General features: G+C 34.5%; 2 protein-coding genes across 3 annotated transcripts; one reads left to right on the top strand and one right to left on the bottom strand.

Annotated features, from left to right (window-relative positions):
* Positions 1–1,553: 1,553 nt before the first annotated feature.
* Positions 1,554–11,635, bottom strand: LOC116767173 (vigilin). The gene is made up of 17 exons (XM_032657353.2): positions 11,512–11,635; positions 11,374–11,439; positions 10,070–10,337; positions 8,108–8,323; positions 7,632–7,838; positions 7,095–7,310; positions 6,706–6,889; positions 6,493–6,623; positions 6,205–6,388; positions 5,162–6,118; positions 4,544–4,830; positions 4,046–4,291; positions 3,828–3,968; positions 3,600–3,694; positions 3,273–3,486; positions 2,980–3,192; positions 1,554–2,740 (listed from the first exon to the last, which is right to left on the bottom strand). Exons 3-17 carry the CDS (start codon positions 10,289–10,291, stop codon positions 2,483–2,485), a joined length of 3,771 nt encoding a protein of 1,256 aa, XP_032513244.2. The 5' UTR covers positions 10,292–10,337; positions 11,374–11,439; positions 11,512–11,635; the 3' UTR covers positions 1,554–2,482.
* Positions 11,636–12,001: 366 nt separating this feature from the next.
* On the top strand, positions 12,002–18,989 carry LOC116767214 (splicing factor 3B subunit 1). Of its 2 annotated transcripts, XM_061527296.1 has the most exons (19): positions 12,002–12,159; positions 12,424–12,692; positions 12,778–12,904; positions 13,029–13,108; positions 13,252–13,446; positions 13,568–13,760; positions 13,938–14,188; positions 14,266–14,455; positions 14,862–15,145; positions 15,221–15,424; positions 15,506–15,704; positions 15,905–16,356; positions 16,434–16,592; positions 16,837–17,208; positions 17,275–17,453; positions 17,592–17,837; positions 18,155–18,367; positions 18,445–18,661; positions 18,732–18,989. In XM_061527296.1, exons 1-19 carry the CDS (start codon positions 12,132–12,134, stop codon positions 18,888–18,890), a joined length of 4,017 nt encoding a protein of 1,338 aa, XP_061383280.1. In that variant the 5' UTR covers positions 12,002–12,131; the 3' UTR covers positions 18,891–18,989. The 2 variants fall into 2 exon arrangements, with proteins under 2 accessions (XP_061383280.1, XP_061383281.1); XM_061527297.1 differs by lacking the exons at positions 18,155–18,367; positions 18,445–18,661; positions 18,732–18,989 and having other exon boundaries at positions 17,642–17,831.
* Positions 18,990–19,782: the final 793 nt, after the last annotated feature.

The raw sequence follows: 19,782 nt of genomic DNA on the forward strand, positions 1-19,782 counted from the left end.
ATTTATTTATTTATAAGAGTCTGAGATCTTATACCTTTTTTTTAAATTGTTATGTTCATTTAATTATCCATCGACTGTTCTGTGCAACCATAAGCTTAACGAGTTTTTCAGACAGTCTACTTACTACTAGTCAGACAGACTACTCTGAAAAAGCCCTATTTTTAGTCGACTTCAAAGGTAGAGGAAGTATATCAATTCAGCTGTTTAACTACTTTTTAAAATAAATTTTTCGAGGATAACTTCTTCATTTATGTTTCGATTTTTATGGTTTCTAAAAGGTTGGCCCCATGACAAGGAAACTAGATTTTCTAACAATCTTCATCCAAAATTCTTTCAAATCGGTTCAGTAGTTTTAACCTTCTAAATTAGGAGTTTAAACTTTAATACTAGGAGTTTTCAGCATACTTAAGAACAAACCTAATTAGATCAACCGATCAGTTGAAAAGTAAAATTAATGTACTTTAACTAAAAACAAATGAATGCAGACAGGAAACTAAAAACTACATCATAAATTTATTCACAACAAAGTTAAATTTTATTTTGATATTTAAACATCATTTAATAATTATGTAGTCGATGTTTTACGTGTAACACAATGACTAGATGTAGGTATTATGTCAATCTTTTTAACAGCAGAAGCTTAGTACATATTAAGATATTGGGCTCAGTTATGTATATCTCTTTTTTCCTTTTTATACATATGCCTACGTCCCTATACCACAATTTTTGTAGCTACGTATTTCCTTTATTAAAAGGGTTCTGATGGATATCTACATCGGGAGTTACTGAATCATTTATGCGTCGGATTTCTTTTATAACATTGTCATTTTTTTGGTACTAATTTTTTTTACATGATTTTTTTTCCATTTTTAGTTAATATTCTTGTTTTACTATTAGATTTCGTAGATCCATTTTTAAGTATTCATTATTTCTAAAGTATTTGTAGTAAATTAAAATTTAAATACATAAAATATTTTTTAACTTTTCGATATGGAGGTGCCTTTTCTTTTCGCACATTGATTTTTAGTAATAATTTCACATTTGATTCCCCGTTTCTTTACCTTAGTAAACCCTTAAAAATTAAAGAGTATATTGAATAGTATCGTTTTAATAGAAATAATTAGACCAACTGTATATTATGGCTTTCTAGGTTTCCCGGTAATTAGATAATGTGGTTTAAGTTGAATATTAAGTAAGGGGCTTATTTACGCCACATCAAGATTAATAACATATTCAAATATGTATTATGCTATAAGATTACGATGTTCTTTTAATTTTTTTCAAGCGCCAATATTTTGTTGAGAATTATTATAAATCTTTTTTCTATATTGAATGGGAAACTCATTCTCATTTTTAAAAACATAAAAAGTCGTTGAAAATCATTCAAGTAAAAATAGAAAAATTTTGCTGCATTAACATTGCATTGAAACTGTGATGATTTTGTTAATTATTTCTTGTATAATTTTATGAAATTCCTTTTTTGAAATTTAAACTGACAAAAAGTGACAAATTTATGATTTATAATAAGGGAAGGAATCAGATAAAATGAAAAGTCCTGTAAAAGATTTTATTAATATTTCAAACACATATGTACAAATTACTTTGTAAAAATATTCATTCTCGTCTTATTAATAATGATTTATTAATGTTATAGGCAACACTTAAAAACATAATATAGAAAAAAAAAACAATTATTATGAAAAAATTATTGCATAATATTTTCAAGCAATAAGTACAACGTAACATTTCAAGATTCATTGTTATGTTTAAAGCTTGGAGGTGCAACTAAGAGCCATATCTAGTTTAATAGAACAAAAAAATATAATTGATAGCATAATTACAAGAAAAAATAACATTCGTTTATGCAATTGAAAATAAAATATTAAAATGTGCGAAATCTCCAAACCTTAAAACTAACTTGCTTGAAAATAATTAATTATTGTAAACAATTAAATATGTATAATATATATTAACGTATATTTATCGTATCATTCTAGAATATATTAAAATTATGCAAATGTATCAAAGTAATATTCTACGCAAACCGAACGATGGCATTTCTAAAAAAAATTACTTTTCGTTATATATCATATGGCTTAATTCGGCATTAACGACACTAAAATGTACTGAGTAATCGTAAAAGTGAATTTATTTTATCATGGTAAATACCGGTATACATTCCCATAACAGATAGACGCCTAAACCGTTACGAAGTGACTACACGTAATATGTATTTAATGTATTATATATAATGCATAATAATCACAAACTCCAATCACGAGGAATATTCAAAATATCCACTGTAAGTAATAAAATTACATGACCTTCGTAGTGAGTAAGGTAAGGTATGAAATCACAAGAAAGTTTTACGCATAGATCGCAAGGATTTCGTTTGAAGTTCATTGTAACTGAAAAGTTTTCAAGTATATGTATGTGGATATGGTGGTTTTAGAAAGGCGGATCTTGTGTCACGGGTATTATCTTAGCGGCGAGGGCCCCACGCGGAGGAGGGCGTGGGGTTTGCCGCCGCTCGTGGAGCTCCCGGCATTGTTGGGAACTCGTGGGTGGAGGCTGTGTCGGGGGCGCGCTGCTCCCACGGCCCGCCCTTCACCACGAACCCGCCGGACGGCTGAACGGCAGCAGCGCCGCCGTTATTTGTATTCTCAGTGTTGAGAACGTCCCCGAAATCGCCCAGAGATGGACCGGCCGGCCTCTGGTAGCGGTCCACTACGTCTTGCAACTGTAATATTGATTTGTATAATTTTAATCGACTTAGATATGTTTTAGGAGTAAGTAAAATTTCCGATATATATCTACCATGCAAAGATATCTATATTATAGAAAACATAATCACGGCATTTAATTGTCACATCATTATAAGGGATCTGTGATTTTATAATTATTTTCTGTACAGTTTATAATAGCCTTTATGGGACTTGTTACAATATGGTAAAATTTAACAAATAAAAATATATTTACGTATTCCTCGGCTAGATTGAGAAGGTGGTCTTTGGCGTCGAGAACGTTGTCTTCATCGCCGGTTATTATAACGATGCTGTCGTCTCCTTGTTTCGGGAAACGAATATCAACTTTGTACTCGTCCATAATGCGCCTTATGTTCTTTCCTCGTAGACCTATCAGTCTTCTATGGACGCGGGGATCGATGTCCACCTCGTCACGATATTGGTTATCCTAAAAAAAAATAATACAATGACAGTTACTATACATTTTAATTACCTTAATATTAATTAGAGTTCGAATGTTACACTTACAAGTTGGTGAACTATATTCATAATGGCTTCTTTGGCTTGATGTGCCTTATCTTCGTATCCTTGTATGGTGATAATGTCATCATCGGGTTCACCTCGCTTTGGTAGATTTATTTGTACTCCGTAATCTGTGCGAATCTTAGTAATCACTGAGCCACCTTTACCAATAACAAGAGGGTGGTATTCAGGGTCCACTTTGAATTTCAGCTCAAACGATCTAAAAATTAAACAAAAAAATTATGAGACTGTAGGTATTCAACAAATAAATAATTGTAAAAATTGTTTCACTAAATATTTAAACACATAAGTTATATAATCGGTATCATCTACCTCAGAATCCTATCCTCTTTTTCTTTCTCCATCTCTACAATCTTCTCAGCAAGTGCCACTTTTGCTTTTTCAACATTTGTAGGTGTACCGGTGACCTAAAACAATGTAAAAATTTAAATTTGATATTGAAATTTTTTCTTAATTTTATATAATGTTCCCAGTAAAATATTAAGTACCAAATTAATAAAAAAAGTCAAAATATGTAATGACAAGAATTACTGTAATTACCTTCACAATATCAGAGGCTTCTTCATTTGGTGGTGGCATTAGAATGTGAACGTCATAGGTCTGCATCAATTCCCTCCTCTTTTGACCGGCGAGCAAACGGTGAAGATCATTTGGCACTTCAACGTCAATTGTAATAGGAACCTTAGAACAGAACAAAAAGAAGTTAGTATATTTTATGTTTGTTATTAAACCAAAGTTGTCAAAGTAGTTATACATACTTGGTCAAGCAGAGCTTTTTTGGCCGCTTCACAATTCTCCGGCCGTCCAGTTATTCTGATGATGTCATTTTGTCCTGGTTCAGCGTTATCTTCGTTTCTTAGTGGAATATCAGCACCCTCAGTGAGGTCTCGCTCAGGGAACTTGATTTGAACATCAAATTCGGCTGTAATGTCCTTCACCTTGGCACCGCGCGCCCCCATCACCGTTCGGTGATGTCTTTGTGGAATGATACATTCAATGGTAACCTAAAAATAAAACATATTCTTAAAAATGGTAACCAAAAATTATTTTACGTACTTACACCTTTACATATAAATTTAATATTTATTAATTTAAAACAAAAATATATTGAAATGATTTTACACTTTATCTACTAAACGCCATTGAAATGTTTAACGTTTTTGACAGTATTTTATGTGATATTCCTTAGTATATTATCAGACATAAATTTTACATTTCTTTATATATCGTTATCTTGCAATTGTTAAAATAGTTACCTTCGCTTCCAGATCCTCAATGATCTCGGTGATCCGATTCTTGGCAGCCTCAATGCATTCCTTAGGCCCCTTGAGAACAACGCGATCGCTGTTGACTCCCTGTCGTGGGAATGATATCTGGACTCCCCCGCAGTCTTCAGCGATCCTTCTCAGCACTTCTCCACGTCGAGCCACGAAGTGTCGATGGTGGCGCGGGTCCACGGCCATCTCACCCTCGGACACGTTGCTGATTTCAGCAACGGCGGCTTCCAACTGCTTTCGTGCCTCCTCCACTTGTGCCTCGCGACCTTCAAAATTTAATGTATCTTTAAAATGTACGGTTTTTTTTGTTAATGGAAATAGAACGAGTTAAAATATATAACAAGTTAAAAACCGTCTTGCTAAACAACATACTGACATGTTAAGAGAAAAAATTAGAAGTTAAGAAATTTCTAGATCTTTCAAATTAGAATAAACTTCATATTAATTTAAAATATTAACTGATATCTTTTAAAATCACGAGAATTGTTGTAATGACATACGAAGTATAAATTAATTTATCCCCTTTAATTTGGAGTTACAAACCAGGATCCTTCTTTGTTTGCAGCAATAATGATCAGAAAGATAAACCAAACATACCAATGATGAAAATGGCTTCTTTGTCCTCATCCTTCTCAGTAGGGAAAATGATACGAGCGCCAGTCTGCTCGCGGATCTTCTTGATGTTAGCGCCATTCTTTCCAATGAGGAACTTATGATGCTCTGGTTTAGCTCGCACGTGGGCCGTGTGGGATGTCAATTCGCGCTCCGAAGCATGTGCTAACAACTGCTGCTTAGCTTTCTCCACGTCCTCGATCGGTCCCCTTATCACAACCTTGTCGCTATCACTCTCGGCTGGTGGGAACTTTATTAGAACACCTCCACACTCTTCCATAATAGAATGTATAAGTTTACCGCCAGCACCAATCAGTGAGTTATAATATTTAGGCGCTATCGTTACCTCCTCTGTGACAATGTTCGCCTTCTCGTTGTGGATTTGTTGTATTCTTTTAACGGCCTCCTCTACGTTTTCACGTTTACCTCTCACTGTAATAACATCGCTGTCGTCCCCTTCAGCAGGCAGATCGATCTGCGTTTGTGTTTCGTCTCTTATCTTTCTTAAATTAGCACCACCCTTACCGATAATGAACTTATGGAATTGTTTGAAGATAGGCACTTCTTGTATGTAAGACGATTCGGCAATTTCTTTCATCAGTTTATGGAGGTGTGATTCACATTTTTCTATATCCTCCTGCGGTCCTCGGAGTTTGATGGGACTCCTCTTTTGACCTTGATCCGGTAGTGATATGAGTACTCGGTCGAATTTCTCACGAATTTCCTTTATTCTGTCACCTCTAACTCCTATTAATGATTTAATATATTTGTGGTCAACAAAGACTTCCTTCGTCCTTTCGTTCTCTAACTTCATAACCATTTCGCGCAGTTCTCTTTCAGCGTCGTCGACACCTTGATGGCTGCCTTCGATGCGTATAACATTGTTGCCTTCACTCTCAATAATATTTATAACTACACGAGTCTCAACCTTCAGTCTATTAACTGAAAGAGATTAAAATGATCATTTAAAACCTAACAAAAATTTATTTAATTCATCATGATTACATTATAATTACATCGTTACTTACTGTTACTTCCGTTTTTGCCAATGATATGCTTAAAGAATTTAGGGTCAACAGTCAACTCCACATATGTATGTGTAGCAAGCAAGTTCTTCACAAAGTTATCCAATTCCACTTGGACGCGTTCAACTTCCTCTGGAGGTCCATCAATTTTGACTTTATCTTCAGAGTGTGTAATGTCTACGTGCACCTAATCAAAAATATCCTATTTATTTTTCTAGATAATCATGCAGTATATTAAAAAAAATATATTGCTCTTTAAGAAATTACAAAAAAATAAAACGGTTTCCTCACCTTTGAGAAGTCCTGAGTAATCTTCTTAATATTAGAGCCATTCTTTCCAATTATGTACTTATGAATCCAGGTAGGGGCATCAACGGTTGCAGTTTTCACAGAGTTTGCTTTCTCACACACCTTTGATAGAGCTAAAAATTAAATATAATATTGAAGTATACATACACCACATATTAATGCTTATGGAATATATAAAAAAAATATTCAACATACCAAGACCAATCTTGTTATGAGGACCATGTAAAGTAATGGTACCCGTCGGTGAATCCGGAGGTGGCATTTCCACAGAAACACCCGTTTCTTTCAAAATCTCTTGGATAGTAGTTCCGCGAGATCCAATAACGTATTTGTGCTGCGACTTAGGCACTTCGACACGTACAGTTGAACATTTTTTTGCCTGGAAACAATAATTTTAAATTATTTAATAAACAAGAATTCACTATCAAAGGCATAGCACTCATTAAAATCTAATTATATATCAATTGATTTGAGATAAATTAAGTTGCAAATTCACATTTAAATTGTATTTGAAGTTTACACCAATCTTTGGATTTGGTAAAAATTAGTAACAAGGTCAAAATTTGTTTTGAAATATAACTCACCATCTCCTCATAAATCTGCTCGATCCTTGCCTTGGCTGCCAGCACACCGTTCTTTTCACCAGCAATAACGATCTCGTCACTTTTGGTGGAAGCCGGTGGAATGTGTATACGAGCGCCGGTCTCAGAACTTAAAGCTTCCGCCGTTTCACCAAATGGTCCTTGGATGAAGGGATGATAGATCTTCGGGACTATTATACGCTCCAGAGCTTTTCGGGACTGTGGAGTAATTTAAGTTAATATATAAAATAAAATCTTCTAACTTATATAAAGCATATATAGTTATGATTACACAATATGCTGCAATAATGATTATAGATATATGCATTGAATTTTTTATTATATTTTCATAGCATTAATTGTTATGGTATTCCAAATAAAATAACAGTACCGTAAACAATAAGAATAACTATGCATGTCTGTTGCAAAATAATGTTTTTTAAATGTGGTTTATTTGTTTTGGGAGATGATTTAACCTTAGCTGCTTTGCTTTGCTTTAAGTATTATACTTATAACATATAATATTTTTTATATATTTACCTGTTCCTCAGAACAAACACGAATTTCATGTTCAGCCTTTTCAATTCCCTCTTTGGTTCCGGTAATAGTGATGACTTCACTATTATCTGCTATTCCAGGAACACTGATCTTAGTAGCCGTCATTTTCTCCAACTCTTTTAACTTTAGACCCCCCTTTCCAAGGATCCAACGATGATGCTCCTTGGGAATAGAAATTTGCTTGCTCGCCTGAAAAATAAATATTTTTTATAACTAATTTCATTTATATATTTACAACTATTTTGAATATTTAAGGTTGCATGTTGATTATTTCGCTTTGATACAATCACGAGAAATTTTACATCAAAACAATGAATGCTTCAACTTAACTTATAAAAATACTTTTTTAATTCTCATATACATACATCCAATTACCATTTATGTAAGCTTTTGAAAAAAGTATTTTTTTTAAATATTTCCAGATATAATTTATTCATTTTTGTATGCACACAACTGACCTGTTGTTGAAAGTGGGTAAGGATCAAACGCCTTGCATCTAGGACTGCACTATGTTTTCCGGTAATAAGGAATGTCAGGCTTCCATCCTTGCTAGTTGATATTTCAATATGAGCGCCGGTGTCCTTAGTAATAGACTGACATGTCCTTAACGACTCGCCCTCGCCAAAAGTATTGGCGTTGTCCAGTTTTCTTTCTTCATACGGCACGTGGAAAACCTTCAAAAATATATATATATATATGTTATATATTTCATTTTAAACATTGAAACAGAGGATAAGTATGCCTATAGTCCCCTATTAATACATTATAATCATTATAATACAAACTATTACCATAACTGGTACGATAAATGGATGAATTTGCTATCAGTCATGCCCTAAATACTTCCTGAAAGTTGAGCGCATTGGAAAGCTAGAATATTCCTATTATATTGTTCAAGTATAGTATATATACTTTTAATTAAAGAATACGACATAGCCGATTATGTTCAAAAACTTCTATAAAATTAAATAAGTCAATAAAATTATTATAAATTAAGTAATTTCAAACTTTCATTTAAAATATATATTTTATTTTCGTAGTTACAAATTTTATAAGTGTTTCAATTACAGAGTGCCAACTAATTACGAACTGACAATTTCAAGGTTATTAATTCATAAATCTTCGAATATTGCGTCGTTAACGAGTTATGAATGGAAAACGTTAAACCTTTCGATGTTTGAGTGCGCTACAGATTCCTACGTATTACGCCTGTTAACTTATTAGACAGATATGATATGCCATTTCTAATATAAAAATAAAACATAAAGAGTAGAATAATGTTCTCTTTTCAAATTTTTCCGATAGTTAAGAGTAAAAAGCACTACAATAATATTTTTTTTACATAAGTCGCCAGGTCGCGACCTGACCTTTTACATTTCTAAAGTGTTTGCAGAAAACGATGTTACTTGTTTACACATTTGAACTTAAAACAAAACTTATAGATCATCTCAAGGTTGAAAAAATTACAATGTTTGTACAATTGTCCAAGAAATATATATTCGTATCAAATTGATAACGCAAACCACTTAAACGAATTAATGATTAAAAATACCTATGTTATCGGCCAAAGTTATGTAATTGTAAAAAAGAAGGCACTACGGCTATAAAACCAAACTTTAAGCCTTACTCTATCCTTAAAACGGTTCCGGATTGGACTCTAATAGTGGATGCGTATGAGAAACAATAAATAAAGTCCCTGGGGACATTAGTGTGTCGGCATTCAGACCAGACATATTTCTGTATTTGCGAATTTTAAAGCACGTGTGTTAATATAGCTTACGTTCCTTGGGAAACCAACATCCCTAAAGCACATGCCGTCAAGGTCAACAAGTATTACGTGCTCACTAACGAACTCACTATGAATAGGTTCGTCGTGGATTGGTCGGCGGTAGAAGTGGGAGCGAGAGATATAACAGGTAAATCTCTCTGCAATCTACTCGAGCCTATCCAGAACTAACATCAATTGATTCCTAGAACGTACTTCGAAGGCAGCCCTAGTAGGTTCTTTTCAAATTTGGTAAAGTAAAGAGAGGAACTTGGACGGTGCAGGTGAGCGTTTGAGGCGCTTTAGATAAGGGCCCCTTACACTGTTAAAGCACCTCTCCATGCAACGTTATGGACCCGGCACCCGCACGGGGAATTGATGGCATGCTAAGAAGTTTCGTGTCTTATTGAAATATAAAAAACATTTCAATGAAACTAATATATTTTCTGATATACTATGTGGATTTTATTATTTTAAAACTACACACTCCCGACGTTTCGGTTACTTTTCAGCAACCGTGATAACCGTGATCACGGGATTATGTAGTTTTAAAATAATAAAATCCGCGTAGAATATCCAAAAATATATTAGTTTCATTTAAATGAATAATATTCGCGAAAGTCTTAGATCTCATTAAAAAACATTTCGTTTTTACCTGAGTATGAAGAGAGGATCCAACCCTCAGTTTGTTGCTAATGGGTTGAAGGTTGCGTTGGACTGGAGCCTGCGAGTGAGGCAAAGCCGGGAACAGGTCATCATAAGCATACGAGTTGCTATTGGACTCGTAGCCAACATTATTCATCTCCTCTGTATGCACGGGTATTTCAGAATGTACGGGTATCATGTCTCCAACCATCATGGATTGCTGATGCATCATTTTAGTCTCCTCCAGCAGTCCTTATTCGCGCCAAGTCGTTACAGTACTAAATTAAGATTTATATTTCTTTAAATTCTATTTTTCTCACAATGTATTTATATTTAAACAGGTGCTGAGAAAGTAAATGAAACTTATATTTGTTTTTTGGAACCTATTTACACAGATATTGGAACACTTTTTAAATTTAGGTTTATCAGAAGCATTATAAAAATACTTTAAGGGTGAGAATAACCTACCATTACTTATTACTTCTATAGGTTATTAAATTTTATTTAATAAAAAAACTATAAGTTAAAATAAAGATTTGTCATAACCAAATGCATTATGTTTAGTGATAACTTCAGTAATTTAATACATTAATCTATTCAAATAGATGTTATTTCATAAATAACTGAAAATATGCATAAATATAAAATTACTTATTTAAATTATTAATGTCAATTTTTTATTCCAAAACTAGTGTTTTAGCTCATATCAAAGATTATACATAGTTTTTTGTGTAATGAAGTTGGTGAAAGTTGTGTCTAATATGATGTATGAGTAGCAAAATTGTATTATTATTATAATTTTTTCAATATAATACTTATATTTTCTTTTCCATTATTTTGTTCTTTGAACCTTTTATTAAATTATTGTGTCCTTATTATTTTGATTATCTATTATAGAATATTAGCTACATGAAAATTAGAAGTGCATGTTTATACACATAATTGTTATGATGTATATCTGAAAGTAATGCAATTTTGAATAAAAGTTAACCATAAGTCTTATTTCAATAAATCCATTGATGAATAGTATCAATATTATATCATAGTGACATGTTTAATTGAAGTTCATAGGTTGCAGCAATGATTGGATATTTCTAAAATAATAATAAAGACAAATCTAACTTAACAGTTTTATGATATGCTTTTGATTTTGTATTCGAAATTAAGAATAATTTAAAAAACCGTATAATGTGTATTTTGAAATAGTAAAACACACATTTTTATTATTCGGCATTCCAGATTTTGATAATACGTGTCACCTCTTCCAACACATTTGACGTGGAAGTAGTCTTCTTAAAATTTACTTATACATACCGTATGTACTGTAGCTAATCAATCTGGAAAATTATCCTTGAAACGCCAGGATCGATTTTTCTACTCCTAGTGGAACAAAGAATGCATTTTTAATATTTCATGAAAGAAAACAAAAAATATTTTTTTGTACACACGTACCCAATGCTGCAGCAAGCAAGGAGAGTGAACCACAGACTTTATAAATTATAATGTCAAATTATTGTTGCCATCACTTAACTTTGGACCATGGTGGCGTTGGACTTACGTTGGAAATTCTAAAAGATAAAGTCGCGTTCACTTTCTCTTGATTTTATGTATATTATTCTTAAATCATTGAAACATTTTATAAATCGGTTTTATGGTGAAATAATCTTTAGTAAATGATACTCATATCTGATATTTCAATAAGTTTATGAAGTCTTTATATTGATATTATCGTTAATTTTAAAGACTGTTTAAAATGTTGTTTTTGGAACTTAATAGTATTTTTATGGAAATAAATAAGTTAAAATTATAAAAATCTGATGTACAATTTCGTTTATGATTATTAAAAAAATATTTTATTAAGTTGCTTTTACTCTTAACTACTTTTTTAATCTATATCTATTTCACCAAGATAAGAGATAGTCTATAATTTGTATTATGTACTTATAGAGTCTGTTGGTGTAGTTCATGCATTTTACGATTATTGATGCGGAATATATAATTCATAGTCTAAGTGTGTTGTAATTATTAAAATATAGTTTTAAATTAGTTTAAGTGTCCATGCTAATACAGTTATGGATAAAATACCGCGTACTCATGAAGGTAAATATTAAACATCGGAACTTAATAAACAAGCTTTGATCCAGCCATTTTTAGCCAACAAATCAGTGTATCAAACTAGCAATGTAATTTTAAGATGATTAGTCTTGTTTTGCCTATAAACATTATTGCTGGCATGTTCTTAGTTTATTAGCATGTTGGAAGAGATGATGTTTGAATTCCATCATGTGGTTCCACATACTTTTGAGGTTCTTAATTCCCTTATTAATTATAGTGAATGTTATTAATCATAATTTATACTTTCAGCCATCGAGGCCCAAATAAAAGAAATACAATCGAAGAAAAAAGAGCTCCCTGAAAATGGTTCAGGCAAGGGTGTTTCTCTGGGTGATGCCTTCTATGACAGTGACATTTATGACAATTCTGGCCAAGGAGGGAAATCCAGATACGATGGCTACGTGACTTCTATTGCTGCGAATGATGAAGTGGAGGATGAGGATGTAGAGAATGTTCCAATATCACAGAAGAGACCTGGCTATACTGCTCCCGCTTCTTTATTAAATGATATAGCTCAGGTAGGCAAAACTAAGTATTTCTTTGTATTTATGTGGATATATGTAAATGTTCCAATAAGCAAAACTTTTATGTTTATCCTTCTAGAGTGATAAAGATTATGATCCTTTTGCTGATAAGAGAAGACCTACTATTGCAGACAGGGAAGATGAGTATCGCCAGAAAAGGCGTAGGATGATTATATCACCAGAACGTTCCGATCCTTTTGCTGAAGGTAAGTCTTAGAGCAAACAGTTAAAAGGTTGCAGTTACAATTTTTATAGTAGATTATTTATTATAAATATACTTTTGATTTTTAAATATTTTTTTTTTATTACATGTTGGTTTATATTTTGCAGGTGGAAAGACACCAGATGTTGGTTCTAGGACATACACAGAAATTATGAAGGAACAGTATTTGCGGGCTGAAGAAACAGAGGTAAAACGAAAATTTCAATTCACTGTACACTTTAGAATTTTTTAATATAAATTTTTTATATGTTTTATTACTTTGTCTTTTATCCATGATATCAGTTGTCATGTTTATGTATGAGGCTTATATAGTTTTGACATTATTTTCAGTTACGGAAAAAGCTCCTGGAAAGAGCACGAGAAGGCACACTCAAGGCAGTATCACAATCAAATGGTGAGGCAACAAAACCAGCAGCGAAACGTAAAGGTCGCTGGGACCAGAGCTCAGAGGATACACCGTCTGTGAAAAAACCTGTGGTTCAAGCTACACCAAGCTCTCAGGCTACACCATCCTGGGAAAATGAGGTTAACTAACCTATGATACTTTTAATTGTCATACTTATGTAAAAGTATACTGTACACAGACAAACATACATATTGATTAATCATAAATAAGAAACAAATTTTATTATTCTACTTTTTAAAGCGAGGTGCATGGGAAGAAACACCTAGTGCGGGTGGCCGTGGTGGTGAGACACCTGGTGCGACGCCGTCTGCACGTGTGTGGGACGCCACGCCGGCTCATCTTACACCGGGCCATGCTACACCCGGTCGTGAGACGCCCGCTCACCATGCCTCCAGACGAAACCGGTGGGATGAGACACCCAAAACTGATAGAGGTATGTATATCGTTTTGAATTTTGTTTTATTTACTTCTATGAGGCTTAATGGTATATTTATATATTAATACATACTATTTTTCTTTCATATCTTAATCCTACAGTCATCTGTGTGCTTGAACTTTTAGTATGTGACCAACTTGAATAAACAAATTAAAAATCACAATGGTATTTTAGAAACGCCTGGACATGCCAGCGGTTGGGCCGAAACTCCCCGTACAGATCGCGGCGTAGGTGTCGATACTATACAAGAGACGCCCACGCCGGGCACTAAGAGACGTTCGCGCTGGGATGAGACTCCTGGCGCCACTCCCGCCGCAGCTACACCCACACCCTCACACGCGACACCTTCACACGCCACGCCCTCACATGCTACACCCTCCATGGGCACACCGACACCTCATACACCAATGTTTACTCCAGGCGGGGTGAGTAATATTAACATCCTATATCAATTTATTAATCGAATGTCGTCAATAAGTTAAACTTCTATTGTTATGTTCAGTCAACACCGGTGGGTGTTAAGGCAATGGCCATGGCGACACCAACGCCGGGCCACATCGCAGCTATGACACCAGAGCAGTTGCAAGCGTATCGCTGGGAGAAAGAAATCGACGAACGAAATAGACCCTACACTGATGAAGAACTGGATGCCATGTTCCCACCTGGGTACAAGGTTTTGCCTCCACCGGCCGGTAAGTGGTTTGATAATTTGAGTAATACATTTTTCATTACGATCATATCTAATATATTTTCATAAAACATACTTAGAAAAATGCAAAATGAAAGGGAAAGCAACAATTTAGTAATATTATAAACTTGAGTTTCAGGACATATGTTATAAATAATGGCTGTTTAACGGAATCGAAAACATTGGTTTTACGAACCGCACATACAAAAACAAAAACACATTATGTAAAACAGTTAAAAATATTTAATAAGATATTTTTCTTTCAGATAAATGATGACAATAACATGCTTAACAACTTGCCGACGGATAGATCTGCAGTTTTGCTTATCGACATTATTGCTGTATTAAATAAGCGCGCGATAGATCAATCCGACGGCAGGGTCCGTATTAATGAGTCTGTTGTCGCCCAGGTTATGTTCCTATTCGGACTCCGGCTCGTAAGCTGACCGCGACGCCCACACCTTTGGCTGGTACCCCAATCGGCTTTTTCATGCAGACGGAGGAAGTAGGCGGGAGTGCTGCAGCGGCGGCGCGTCTTCTCGACCCGCAGCCCAAAGGCAGTCAGCAGCTGCCGTTCATGAAGCCCGAGGACGCTCAGTACTTCGACAAACTTCTTATCGACGTCGACGAAGAAACACTGTCACCCGAGGAACTCAAGGAGAGAAAGATCATGAAGTTGCTGCTTAAGATTAAGGTACGACTGTTTAATTGACTGGCTTGAGTGTTGATGATGTTAGTTGAGAAAAATTACCTAACGTATTTTTTTCAGAATGGAACACCACCTATGTGCAAAGCAGCTCTCCGTCAGATCACAGACAAAGCTCGAGATTTCGGCGCCGGACCGCTCTTTAATCAAATCCTACCGTTATTGATGAGTCCTACACTCGAAGATCAAGAACGTCATCTCTTAGTAAAAGTTATAGATCGAATTCTTTACAAATTAGATGATTTGGTCCGCCCATATGTACACAAAGTCAGTATCTTTTTGAATTATTCCATGCTTACAATTTACTTTGTTTTATATTTTCTATTAATAAAAAAAATATTTTTGTAGATTTTGGTCGTCATAGAACCTCTGCTTATTGATGAAGATTACTACGCCCGTGTCGAGGGTCGAGAGATCATATCCAACTTGGCAAAAGCAGCTGGTTTAGCCACAATGATCTCTACAATGAGACCAGATATTGATAATATCGATGAATATGTTCGTAACACCACGGCCAGGGCCTTCGCTGTTGTTGCATCTGCTTTAGGTGACTTCACATGTTTACATTTATTGTATAAAATTATATTTTATAAATATATTTATTCATAATTTATTAAACAACACAGTACAAGTCATTGCATTCCCGATCTGTATAGCAGGAAAGCTTGTATCTCAGAAAAGAGGCTTATGCACAATTTCTTGTACTGAAAATCTAGTTTATGACGAAAACTAAATCTAATGTTCCAGGTATACCGTCATTATTGCCGTTTTTAAAGGCCGTGTGCAGATCGAAGAAGTCATGGCAGGCTCGTCACACCGGTATCAAAATCGTGCAACAAATCGCAATTCTAATGGGATGTGCCATTTTGCCCCATCTGAAGTCGCTCGTGGAAATCATTGAGCATGGCTTGGTCGACGAACAACAAAAAGTTAGGACAATCACGGCGTTGGCGAGCGCCGCTTTAGCCGAAGCAGCCACGCCGTACGGTATCGAGTCCTTTGACTCTGTGCTAAAACCATTATGGAAGGGTATCAGAACCCATCGCGGTAAGGGTCTAGCGGCCTTCCTTAAAGCTATCGGCTACCTCATACCTCTCATGGACGCCGAATATGCAAACTATTACACCCGTGAGGTGATGCTTATACTGATCCGTGAGTTCCAGTCGCCCGACGAGGAAATGAAGAAGATTGTATTGAAGGTAAAACATTTGAACGATTTTATTACTTTAACAATGTATATGATTACAGTGTTATCACAAATATGTCTTTGGTATAGGTGGTGAAGCAGTGCTGCGGAACAGATGGTGTTGAACCTCAGTATATAATGGATGAAATCTTACCTCACTTCTTCAAACATTTCTGGAATCACAGAATGGCTTTGGACCGTCGCAACTATCGCCAACTTGTCGATACGACAGTCGAAATAGCTAACAAGGTAGTAGTTACAATTATTTCTCTAAATGTATATTTTATTATAGCTGCATTTTATAAGAACATTTTATACATAAATGTACCTATATAAATTGTCAGGATTCATAATATGCCGATTTTTTTTAACTAACTTAAAAATATTGTTCCAAACCGAAGATTGTTGAATTTTCTATACAAATAGGTTGGAAAAATGTTTCGTTTCTTTTGTTTTTTACTCAAAGACCAATGTTATTATTGTCTTCTTCAAGGTTGGGGCGTCCGAAATAATAAACAGAATCGTAGACGATCTCAAGGATGACAACGAACAGTATAGGAAAATGGTTATGGAGTCCATTGAAAAAATTCTAGCCAACTTGGGCGCAGCTGATATAGATTCTAAGCTTGAGGAAGCCTTGATTGACGGCATTCTATACGCGTTCCAAGAACAGACCACAGAGGACGTGGTGATGTTGAATGGATTTGGTACAATAGTGAATCAGCTCGGCAAACGAGTCAAGCCTTATTTACCACAAATCTGTGGTATAATTCTGTGGCGTATGAACAACAAGTCGGCAAAGGTGAGACAACAAGCCGCCGATCTTATTTCTCGTATCGCCGTAGTCATGAAAACTTGTCAGGAGGTGAGTCAACCTAATTTAATACTTGTTCTGCTATGACGAAGTTTTAATAAATTTATTTAATTACAGGAAAAACTTATGGGGCATCTCGGTGTAGTGCTATATGAATATCTCGGGGAGGAATATCCTGAAGTACTCGGTTCTATTCTGGGTGCCTTAAAGGCTATAGTGAATGTGATCGGTATGACCAAAATGACACCACCCATCAAGGATTTACTTCCTAGATTAACGCCAATTCTCAAGAACAGGTATAGAGCTTTACTTTTTTTTATTGCAGTGACACATTAGGCAACAAAATCATCAAAAATATTCGACCTCGGACTCATCTACGCTTAGGACGTTTAAATAACAATAAATTATACATTAACAACGATTGCTTTTTACAGACATGAAAAAGTGCAAGAAAATTGCATTGATCTGGTCGGACGTATTGCAGACAGGGGTCCCGAATTCGTGTCAGCGAGAGAGTGGATGAGGATTTGCTTTGAACTGCTGGAATTGCTCAAAGCACACAAGAAAGCTATCAGGAGAGCCACAGTCAATACATTTGGTTACATCGCCAAAGCTATCGGTCCGCATGACGTACTTGCTACACTGCTCAATAATCTTAAAGTTCAAGAGAGACAGAACAGGTTAGTGACGTATCAGGAGTATAATACACACTATTAAATAAGTTAGGTTTAGATAATTCGTACGAAATTTTTATTATTTATTTTAAAATATATAACTCAAAAATCCTTATGATTCTCCCAGTGATGTCTCGAAGTGGAACTAGTTGGTAATATCACCGTATTTGTAGTTTTCTGTTATCACCCCGTGTAACTTTTTTTTGTTACTTTATGTAAAGCAACTTTATCATAATGCGATAATTCAATCGGCTATGAAACATAAATCTCCTTGTTATTACGTAAAATAAAAAAGATACTTTGAATATTGTTTTATTTTTCAGAGTGTGCACAACAGTTGCAATTGCCATTGTAGCTGAGACATGTTCTCCATTCACAGTCTTGCCAGCGCTGATGAATGAGTACAGAGTTCCAGAATTAAATGTTCAGAATGGTGTTTTGAAATCGTTGTCATTTTTGTTTGAGTACATCGGAGAAATGGGTAAAGATTACATATATGCTGTGTGCCCGTTACTAGAGGACGCACTTATGGACAGGTATGTATCAAATAATGTTTCTGTAACAATCATATATTGTATGAAATATATTTTTTAATTATTATCTTATTTAACAGAGATTTAGTGCATCGACAAACTGCATGTGCCGCAATAAAACATATGGCACTGGGTGTGTATGGTTTCGGCTGTGAGGATGCTCTAATACATTTGTTGAACCATGTTTGGCCGAATATATTTGAAACCTCGCCTCATCTTGTACAAGCTTTTATGGACGCGGTTGAGGGCATGAGAGTTGCACTTGGCCCAATAAAAATACTCCAGTACGCATTACAGGTAAATAAGATTCGTAAACAGTTTGTATTTTTAATTTTTCTATATATTAATGACTTTGGTGTTATTTTAGGGCTTATTCCATCCAGCTCGAAAGGTCCGTGATGTTTACTGGAAGATATATAACACATTATATATCGGAGGCCAAGACGCCCTGGTCGCTGGTTACCCACGGATACAAAATGATCCCAACAATCATTTTGTCAGATACGAGTTAGACTATTTGTTGTAGGATGTTAAAAGTATAAAATACGTGTGAAATTAGACTCTTATTTCGTTTAAATATCCCCTCTCAAATGTGAAAATAAGGTTAAATAAATATTTAAACAAAGCACTTCTTTGTTACTCCGGTTTATTTTTAATTAGGGTCGGTCCTCATCGTTTAAGAGCCTACTAGAAAACAGAGGTTGCCTTACTGAAGTCGCATATGTGTTTACAAGATAATCTTAATCATTTTAATATATCAGTGTAGGGAGTAAGTAGGAAATCATATGACATTTCAGTAAAATATTTTATTAATATAAAAAATATAGCACGGATACTGAATGTTATCTGCGCCTATTTTATGTATTTTTTTTTTAAGTAGATAGATGCAAATCATTAAAAATAGAGTATTTCTTGTAGAGTTATAACACAGTCATACATATAAACCTATTTCTTATTCGAAGAAGCAATATTTAGAAGAAATTAGAATGACAATTATATTAAATACAAATATATGTATATTCAATACATACTTTTTTCACATAAAGAAACAAAATTATCAATTTCTATTAAATTTATAATTAATAATTGTATTCTTTGTTTAAGTTCTAGTAACATACGGATATCATTATTGATTTTATTACTATTAAAATAAAAGGCAATAAGTTAATGAAAAGCAACGAGTGTCCACACGTGAGATGATCGAGAGTATTAATATATAAAATTTAATCTTTTGCATTGAAGGATTAACCTATGTACCCTATTTTATTTAATCCATATACTAACACGTGACATTATCTGTTTGGAACTTTGAAACTTTGAAGGCCAGATATAACGGACAGAAAAGAGCTATTGTTGTACCGGGACAATGCGAAGCCTCATAAAATTTTAATAATTCCTAAATAAGTTCAACCGCTTGT

The sequence above is a fragment of the Danaus plexippus genome (assembly GCF_018135715.1).
Source record: "Danaus plexippus chromosome 9 unlocalized genomic scaffold, MEX_DaPlex mxdp_24, whole genome shotgun sequence".
In the NCBI taxonomy this organism is placed as follows: domain Eukaryota; kingdom Metazoa; phylum Arthropoda; class Insecta; order Lepidoptera; family Nymphalidae; genus Danaus; species Danaus plexippus.